This window comes from Rhea americana, unplaced genomic scaffold (assembly GCF_003343005.1).
Source record: "Rhea americana isolate MKP2758 unplaced genomic scaffold, rheAme1 scaffold_305, whole genome shotgun sequence".
Lineage (NCBI taxonomy): Eukaryota > Metazoa > Chordata > Aves > Rheiformes > Rheidae > Rhea > Rhea americana.
The window spans coordinates 113173-123684 of NW_028186430.1; the positions used below are offsets into that span (position 1 = coordinate 113173).

The 10512-nt window shown below is 36.1% G+C and overlaps 1 protein-coding gene across 2 annotated transcripts in view; it reads right to left on the reverse strand.

Annotated features, from left to right (window-relative positions):
• Positions 1-2764: 2764 nt before the first annotated feature.
• Positions 2765-10512, reverse strand: part of KCTD5 (potassium channel tetramerization domain containing 5) — a 37147-nt gene continuing 29399 nt past the window's right edge. For both annotated transcript variants that reach the window (XM_085309853.1, XM_085309854.1), the window contains one exon: positions 2765-9097. In XM_085309853.1, coding sequence (XP_085165979.1) covers positions 9068-9097 — 30 coding nt within the window. In that variant the 3' untranslated portion in view covers positions 2765-9067. The remainder of the gene's footprint in view (positions 9098-10512) is intronic.

A 10512-nucleotide genomic window follows, 5' to 3' on the forward strand; every position in this document is an offset into this window, starting at 1 on the left:
GGGGAATTTCTTCACTGTGAGAGTGACGGAGCACTGGAACAGGTTGCCCAGAGAAGTGGTGGAGTCTCCTCCTCTGGAGATATTCAAGGCCCGCCTGGATGCAACCCTGTCTAACATGCTSTAGGTGACCCTGCTGAGCAGGGAGGTTGGACTAGATGATCTCCAGAGGTTCCTTCCAACCTTACTGATTMTATGATTCTATGATAGGGGGCTTTAAAAGTAGGTTAGACAACAAAGGTAGGTGTTGCAAGTGTAGCTATTTCTGCCTTTGGCCAAGGGCATGTGGTGAGTGGTGTATCAGCCCATTCCAGACTTTCTTTTTTGTTTTTTAATCAATTTTCTCATTTTACATCTCATTTTTGACTCCTTCAGAAAAGATGGAGAGGACAAGTTTTCTTTCAGGTAGGCAGATGGGCAGTTTGAACACCTCCCTGTTACAGCAAGGAATGCTGAATGAGATCATGAGGCAGAACAGGAATAGTGATGTATCACAGAAATGTTTAAGAATGCAAAATAACGATTTCTCCTTCATATAAACAGCCCAGACCCTTGAATCACTTGCCCTGTTCTCATGGTGTCCTTATTTAGCTTCTCTCCATAAGGTAGTTACTTAACAGTAACTACATTCTCTTTGAATGAGTCGTCTCTATGCACATTTGTGATTCAGCTAGTTAGGTATCACAAGGATGCAAAATAGGATATTTACCTTCCTGTGGGTCCTTGGTCCTAAACAGTTCTCTTTTTCCTGATGCCTGGATATCTGTTGCAGTGTCTGCCTTAATTGCTTAATTCCTTTCAACTAGTAAATGCTGGAGTAGAAAGGAAAGCCAGTTAGCAGATGCATATACAGAAGACATATCCTGAACAGTCACAAATGACTTGCAGAAAGAGGGGAGACTCAACGTTCTTCAAGAAAATACCAGTCATGACACTTGGCGAAAATATACTTGGGCTCTCTAGAGGTTTCTGTGCAGAAGTTTGAGGAAATTTAGCAAGGCTGTGGTTAAGAACATAATAATGGCTATGCCTGATCAGACTACAGGTCTGTCTAGCCTAGGAATCTTTTGTCAGTACCTAATACTCGCAGTAGCAAGAGGATGAACATGTACTCCCTTGTATACCTTTCTGGCATCCGGTAATTTGTAGTATAAGGTCTTCTAAGCTGAAGTATTATCTTTGCATTTAAGATGTAACTTTGGTAGCAATGTCCTTAAGACAGCAGGCAGATTCCACTGTACATAGTACATAGACTTGCCAGGGTTCAATTTACATCCTTCCAAACATAGCACTGAAGATTTTCCCCATTGATCTGAATGGATGCAGTGGAGGAAGTGACATTTCTGTGCAGAGGATTAGAAGGACATTACCAGAAGCAGTGATCTTGGGGAAAACTGTTAACACCATATTCACAGGATTTATCTTAACAGAATTGCACGGATTGCAGCCCTATAGAACATACATAAATATGGGACTGTGTTTATGACTACCAGGCAAGACTTCATCACACCAGAAGGTAATTTGCAGGGTCATTTTCATCTTCCTGAAATGAAACTTCATACTGAAAGGAGAACTAGGTCTGAATAAACTTGCAATGTTATAAAAGATCCAAGTGCAATGTTAATGACTTACTTGAAAGTGTAGGATCATCTCCTTTAGGTGCCCTATATTAACTGGTTTCTGATTTGAGATATGCATTTCTCTTTTATATTCTCACCTTTGTCAATTTGTGAAGAAACTTGAAGCTACAGAGAATAGGAATCTGGATTGGAAGTAGTGCTGCTTGACTGTGATGTCTAAATTCTTTTAGGAAGAAAGCCTGACAAAATATGGAAGTATGTGCTGTGTAGTTAATTTCTACTAGACTAAAGTCTTCACTCATGACATTCTAGTAAAATTGGAATGTTATTAAAATGCAAGAAATGAGTTCAGTAAAATTACACCAAAGTTGCTGGATATGTAAGGAAAAATTAAACCATTATTTGCATTTAAAACTGATTAAAACTGTTAAAATGAAATTAACCGCATACTTTACAGACTCTTAAGATTTTAGAACTCTCAAATTGTAGCCTCTCACACATAATTCTTATTAGCAGTTTGGAAAAAAAAAAGAGCAATTCAGTTGATTTCTTAATACCTACATTGAATTACGATCTTTCCTATACTTGCAGAGGGAACAGCTGTCAAAAACTGTCCGAATCATTTCGGCAACCTGTTTCAGGTATCTAACCACTGACTTCCTTCAGCCATTTATATGTTCAAAACTTTTGGAGTGAATGTACTGAATGGCTTCTTATTTACACTTCATGTATTGTACTATATGTCAGCCTTACTATAAAGCGTTGACCTTGGCTTTATTTTTCAAAACATTTACATTAAAAATCCAAGTATCCTAAAAGGAATTATGTTTTTGTGAGTTGTAYGAAAGAAAATATATATTTGGTTAAGCCTTGGTATACAACTCTTTTGTGATTATATACCCATACTAGAGGGAAGAATCTCCTGCTGTAACAAGCAGCAACCAGTAATAGTAAACATGAAAGAAGATACCTTAATTTCCCAGTGGATAAGTATTAACTAAGACATTGGGGCATAAGAAAAGGATGCATCTCCTTTGCAAAGGAAGAAGCATTACTGCTTTCAATCACTGCACAGAAGTGAGCTATTAAACTACATTTTTTTTTAATCTGAAGTACTAAACTGGGAATATCAGCAATATTACACTGTTAATGGATTCAGAAAACAAAAGAAAACTTAAGACATCAGATTTTAAAAGGGAGAAAACATTTTTATTTCATGCAGTTTACAATACACTAGTGTTATGAAAAGGAGGTTAAAAAAAATACCCACGCACATTTTAATTGTATGCTTTTTCTAAAAATGATGGCTAATTGTAACCATCGTCAAATGACTTGGGAAGCTGTAGCAGGTTTTTATCCAGGCAAATCCCCTGTATTCAATTTGTTGTCCATGTTTGTGCTAGTAATTTTAGCTAATGCAAAAGCATTAAAACCAAATCAAAATTCAAACTTTACTGCAGTAAGAACACTTCAGAGATAATGAATTGGCACAAAAGAAAATGTTATTGCTAATCCACTATCCAAGAAATAACATTTTGCAAGTACGGTGACTTGGACATTAGCATAAAGACCTAGTGCACAAATGTGAGACCAGGGATTAAAAAAAAATAAATAGAACAAAAACCAATCACCTGCTGAATTGAGTAGGCAGGCCTATGCAGCACATAAGAATATCTATATATTTTTTCATACATAGGCTCAGGTCACGCCCAGAACAGCGGCAGCTGGAAATAGTTGCCATCTGATACTTGCTTGGTTTGGTGATCTTGGTTCAATTCCAAGTAGAGGTGGCCAACGCATGTTTTACAATACCTTGACACTTGCTTCCTCTTAGCAAGCACACAGGCTAAGTTAAGTTTGAGTAAAGCTGCACAGAAGGTTTTGGAAAATCTTGAAAGGAGCAATAACTAAGTATAAAGATCCATCAACTCATATACTTCATCAGACAAACAGGCAATCTTACCAGGTGTTAATCAGAATGTTGGCACAGGGCTCTAAGGCAAAGAGAAAGATGTTACAGAACCTCCAACCCTCCAAAGTAGCWAAATAACTTTCTAATTTTTTTTTCTCATTATGGTGGCCATTAACATTGAAAACCCTAAAGAGAACCTTTTTGGTAGAATGCCTTGGTAGACCTTGCTAAAGGAAGGGAAAGCTAAATTGCAAAGGAATATTCAGTGATTATTTCCTGGAACAGAATATTTCTCAGTCTTTCTCTTGCCAGTTCTGTTCACAGAAGCCATTAGATTTCAGCACAGCCAATAATAAAGGGCTGGGCAAGTAGTCTCTTCCACTATCTAGCTATTTTGAAAAGGGATTTTTAGAGTCTGTGAGTTACAGGAAAAATGGAGTGGCTCCTTCTTAAAACTTATTTGTGTCTCCAGAACTTCAGATTAGCCCTGGAAAGCATTATAGCCCTTTGCAATTTTGCACCGCAAATTGACAGTTCTTTCTGCAAGAGTCACCTAGGCAAACTGAACAATAATAGTGAGACCTATTTAGCCCTTTAAAGCCTCAGTTTAGTAAAAAGCCTTTAAAAACAACTCCCATTGCTGCAAGCCAAAAGAGAGAAAAACTATGTTACAGTGAGTTCAGAGAACCTTCCACGTATTTAAATTGAATATTTATCATATTTTAAGAATTCATAGTTCTAGAAACAAACCCAAGTAAGATCCTGAAGTTGTCCTTAAAGGAGGAAATAACTACACTCCAAACTATAATGAAACAAACAAGGAGCATCCTCGGACCTTGTATTTCAAAACTGCTGTGCTAGAAAATATACTTCACCAGCGACCACCAGAAGTCTTAGTCCAACTATCCTGAGCTAAGAGGTATTGTTAAAAGGATGGAGAACAAAACCAAAACCTTTCTTTTTCAAAGACATCACCTTTGAGGGCTGACTGAAAAAACTAATTTGAAAAACCTGGGAGAGATTTTTGATGAGGGGAGCCAGAGCATAAAATTGGAGAATGTCACTTCCCAATTTTATCATACCTCAAGTGACCAAAATCCCAAGCTTCAGCTCTAGACTTTTTCACTTGACTTTGGTCTCCATGGAGAACCCAATACTTCACTGTTCTGTTAGTACTTCTCAAGAAGTATGTTCCAGTATAACTGAATGAGTGGACAATATACATTATAATAGTTTCTTGATAATTTCATTCATTCAGATGCTACTATATTTTTGCATTCCAAGCTAATTTATTTGTTAACACAAATTAAAAAAATGATTTTTAATTAATATATGTCTTAATTTTCTGGTGGTAGCTCTCTACAATGCTTCACTGCTCAAGAAGAGACTGACAGCTCTCAACAGCTTCTACAGACAGGTTCATAGAATGCCGTGTTCTATTCTGAGAAGCGGTTTTTGTGGAAACACCGTCATCCTGCTCAACAAACCTGTAATCTGATCATGCCTGTAATCATAGGGTTTTTTTTTTTGTTTGTGTCTTATCTGTTTGTTTTTTAGCTGATGGAAGTTTTCGTTTTCTTACAAAAATAATCTCTCTAATGGGAAAATGAGCTGGATTCAGTTTTGGTATTTTCAGGAAATATACTCATTTCCAATTGACCATAAATGTGCACGCACATTGCTGGACATGGAGCTACACAGCAACTGTCTCAACAACATCTGAAGACAAAAAAGCTGCACAAATATCTTCAGCTCAGTTTGTTCAGGAATATTTTGTATTAAYGCTAAGATGAAAGGAACTTCCATCACTACCACAAGCCTGGCTGAATCTGAAGAAACACAGTACTTTTTCCCTAATAAACTGAGCATATGATACTGAGGACTGAAAAGTTCAGCAGAGAATCAGTTCATGCTTCATGCTTTGACACACAATTCAGTTACTATGGGATAACAAATTACCATCAGGCATAATCCATGATAACCTAAGAGTAAATGGGAGAAAATTCCACATAACCATACATCTCTCACTTAAAGTGCTATTTCACATTTACTGTGGGGAGCTGCTGAGTTAGCCTGTACTTTTGGACAGTTGGACTAGGTGACATTCATGTCTCAGAGGACTCAGAATGATTTGTTTGTTGGAACAACAGATAAACTCCAATTTAATTGCTGCTTGAAGAAAGCCAAAAGCATTTGATTTACAAATCAATCATCCCCAATACCGAAAATTATCCTCTGACCTAAATTAAGCCAACAAGACTACCTGTTTCCTAACTTAAAGCAAGAAATTGCTATGGTAAATTTGAACTTTACACTTTTTAAACAAGTTTACAAAATGTTGTCATGTAAAAAGTCCTTAAAGATTTTCACTGAAAATCCATTAATCATCTACTAAATTAGCCTCCTGTTCTACAGACAACATGCCAAATAAGTTCAGCAAACATAGACAGAAGAATATTTATTAAATATCAAAACAGTAGAAAGTTAAACCTTCCACGGAATTTAAATTTTCACGGGAGGTCATTTCTATTAAATGTATGTTGTGGTATCCCACCTTTCTGCTTTATTTCCTCCTGCTATGATTTCTTCGTGCTCAGGATCTTAAATTTTAGGAATACTATTTTGACTTAAGGATAGAAAAGCTGTATAAATCCAGGTGAACACATTTCACATCAAAGACTTTTGCAGTGTAGCTCTTCAAGTATACTCTTAGTGAACATGTCAGCTTTACATAGTTATATGCRGTTCTCCTGTGGTAAACACTTCCCCAAATGATAGAAAAGAAATAGACGAAGGACTCCAGTTTAAATTATATTGGTAAATTTCCTCATCCTGCAAGATACTGACGAACTAAAAGCAATGTTCACAAAACTTGGTAATGTAGATTGAACTCTAATGCAACTACCTTGTTACTGTAGTTAATTTTATTAGAAATTACAAGATTCAAATAAAAAGAAACCAAATTTCTCTAGGGATCAATATCTAATGCCTTGAAAAAGGCATGTGATAGCACTTTCAGCTATCTGAAAGTCTCAGACGTTCAAAAGAAAAAAAAAAAGTTAAAGTAACTGAAAATAGCAAGAACAGGAGAGTASTTAGTTCAGATGGTCTCATACAATAGCATATAAAATCATTTACAAGGAACCTGCCTATTAAAGTTTTCTTTTTTTTGCTTAAGATCTTTGTGAGGTATTGGAAACAAAGTGCAAAATGATTAAACCCTTACTTCCCCCAAATTTGCTACAACGGGGATACAACGTAAACGAGATTGCAGGTAATCTCACCATAAAAGCACATAGTTAAAATGAAGATATTCCAGTGAAAAAGCCATACTAAAAGAAAAAAAGAAAAAAAAAGCCGAAATATCTTTTTACATATTCTAAATTTGTTCAGTTTGCTCAGTTTGTTACTCATGCTTTGCTGCTCGCATTCTTTTAGTTGATGAAATAAAATGTTCTGTCTTTTTGTGTTAAATAAGACAGAAAACACAAATGCAGATTCAGAAGGATTATTATACATAGTTATTTTAGGCATAAAATTCACTTAGGCCAATGCTGAATTACTCTATAGAGCACAACAAGAAAAGAACAAGAAAACCAGTTGGCTGCACTTCCATGAGCTAGAGAGCCCAGAGAATATAAAGGAGTCATACTGCTTAAAAACAGAGTGACTACTGCAGCACAGGAAATGTTTTAATATGCAGTTAACATAGACAACTGTTAATGCTTATTTGCAAATACACAAGATTATCTGTTACTATTACTGTTACTATTTAGGGGAAATTTGGGTGCTAAATTTAAGCTGCTAAAATACGGGTGCCTAAAAAAGTATAAAAGTATAAACATTTCCCCTTACTTAACTACATTTTAGTAAATTCAATTCAGTTTTAACATCTTAAAAAAAGACAAACATTTTATGTGTTGTGGAGGGGCCAGCAGCTTCCTGTGCAGACCACATCCAAGTGGCAAAACGCATTAATGTTTTCCAGCATTAGATGCATGGACAAAACATTTAGCCCACTGCTTAACCTGCTTTATAGAAATTGTTTTACAAATTATTTCGGCCCAACTTTTATCAATGTACAGTAAGTTAAAAAATAACAGGCAGACCCTAGGTGCTTGACAATCAGGTTTTTGTGTAAAGGATTACCTAGAGTATATGCATAATTTCTGAAATTATTGAGAATGAAAGTTTTAATGTTTTATAGAATTCTGAACAATCTTGTAACTTTTTGAAACTCTTTTCTGCCACTTTCAGCTACATATGCCAATGAAGCAGAATTTTATACTAMCAATTTCATTAAATGTTTCAAAGACGTGCTGAAGATTTTGCTTAAAACATAGTGTTTTAAAAAGCTCCAGTCTTGAGTATTAGCTTCATCAAGGACATAACCTAATAAAGCTGCACCAGATGTTTTCAATGTTCTTTAACTGCATAGTTGAAACTAAATAGAAAGATAGACTGATTGCAAGTATCCTGAATATCCAAAGCAATTAAGATTTTTAATTGGATGGTATTGTGTTCACACTCAAGGTTGATCTTAATCCCAAGTATAGAGATAAAAATCTAGGACTAGCCAGCAGTATTTCTGTACAACGTCCAGCCCTCTTGAAAATCTCTACCAAAATCCACAGAGATCAACACTTGTAAGCATTTTTAAAAGTATAAGCACACATTTGACTACAAACATTTCAAAAGAAACAAAATGTTCAGTTGTTCATTTTAAGTGAATTTTGATTCCCCTTCCAAACATCTGGCTAAGACTGGAGCATAACTTTTGCAGGACACTTTTGACAGAAGGAACATCAAGAATGACTCAGATGAAGGACATTTTCTCCAAGTTTAGTCTTCCTTTTGGGTATTAAAACATGCCATAAACCCAGTCAATATATACACCCTTCCTTGAGAAAAAAACATTTGTCTGGTGTAACTTTTTATGTGCTAGTTTCAGTTGATCTCCTAGGCTGTTCTTACATGAGAAAATATGTCACAGAGCAATAAGGAATGTGCAGTTTAAGAGAGTCACCTGGGGCTGCCACTGATTCCAAAACAATGTAGGCCCCAAAATTTGCATTTGTGGGCTGTAATATGTGTGTGTGTGTGTGTGTGTGTGTGTGTGCGTGCGTGTGTGTGTGCGTGTGTGTGTGCGCACGCACATGCGTGTGTGTAGCACCAGTTACATTGTCCTTTAAACATTTACAATGATTAGTAAGAAAAACTCTTCAAACTGATCAACATTGGGTCATCCAGCACCAGGCGTAAGTGCTACATGTCTCAGAGGAAAATATGAGTGCATGGTCACTTTTCAAATGACCAATGTCAGTCAGCCCATAAAAGAGTACAACCATGCACTACAACCAAAACTTAACACACACTCTCACATCATCTATTCCCATTAAGTAATCTTGCAATACTTCCAGCCAGTTTACACCAGCTTTTAGGCAAAAACGGTTGAACCCAGATCAACAGAAAATTGTCTAAATCAGATTTTTTTCTTTCGCAGCCAAGCCTCTTCAACGTGACAATTCACTGCATCTTGGAATAAAAGAGAAAAAATCTTCAGCATTCAATACTATCTTCACATTCTGGAACCTCTTTCTTGCAAAATCTGGAAGAGACCAATTAAAAAAAAAAAACAAATGTATAAATGAAAATTCCCTTAATGTCATTCCTAAAGCATGGAGGACAAAGAACAACATGATCACAACTTCAAATAACTGATGAAGTATCAGCGAGCTGGTTCAAGAACATTCTTGAAGTTTATGCTGTAAGGATGAAAAAAGAAAGACTGATACATCCTATCAAACATCATTAAAACACATGTAAGTAACTGCTATGAACTGAGTTGTACTAATATAGCCAAAACTTCAGGACTGGTAGATATAAAAGCTAAGCCATTTCACCTCATCCTAGTTCTGAGGATACTTAGGTCAGTGTATGGTAAATGAACTCAGTTACTTCATTAAAAGTTGAGATTTAATTTTCATTTACTCTGTTCTAGTAAAATGCCCTCAACTCTCTGAAGTTTCAGCTGCAAATTGTGTCCCATAAAACAGTACTGAAAACATGAATTAGCAATTCAAAATGTGCAAAATGGCACTTTGGGTGAGATGACACAGGTACTTTTCAAAGGCTGACTATGAGTTTGCAAGAACTAAACCAACACTTGGAATAGATGCCCAAGCTCAATTTCTTGTAAGAACTGAATTTAGCCTACTAGCTTTCTTCAGATTTTTGCTATACTGTTTGATATACAAGGCTGTTCTGTTGAATCAACCAGCTATGTGAAAATAAGAACTACTTTGAAAACAGTTTAAGTATTTTTACATGAATATTATTTGGTCATGCATGATCTCACAAGTCTGCAAAGCATCCTTGTCCATATGAAAATTGTGTCTGTGAAGACAAGACATAGCACATTTTCCCATATTACTTTGTTCAGCATTATCCTTTGTATTGTCTAAGACAGGCAACTGAGAAGCAGTGGAGGCTATGACTTCCTGAGGAGCAATATGTTTCTCAAAAGTTCTATCTATGGAATTTCATCCTCCCATTGTTACTAAGATACTGAGAGTCCCATTACAATGAGTAAAAGAATCTGTTAGAAGTTTTTTTTGTTTGATTTTTTGGGAGTGAAGTGAAGAGGGGGTGCTAAAAGGAATCAGTTTGTTAAATAATCATTTTTAAAGGGTGTATTTTAAATAAAGAGACTAAAGTCTAATGGAAAGAAAGTATCTGCCTCTGAAAAAACCAGGAATCTTTGTCTACAGCATCTTACAATGTGTAAGGCTACCTATCCTGCTTCCCCCTGGACTATTTCTGCCTTTTCTATTTCAATTCTCTTCAGCTCCTCCAGTGAGGAATAGATCCAAGTCTTAGGACTGACTGCTGACTAGCAACCATGTTTCTAGTCTTGCTGCTCTAAACTGAATGGCCATCAGCAATAACGAAGTTAACTCTAAGGCTGTTTAGTATTAAAGGGAAGCTCGTAAGCAAACTATAGAACAAATTATGACAGTAGCT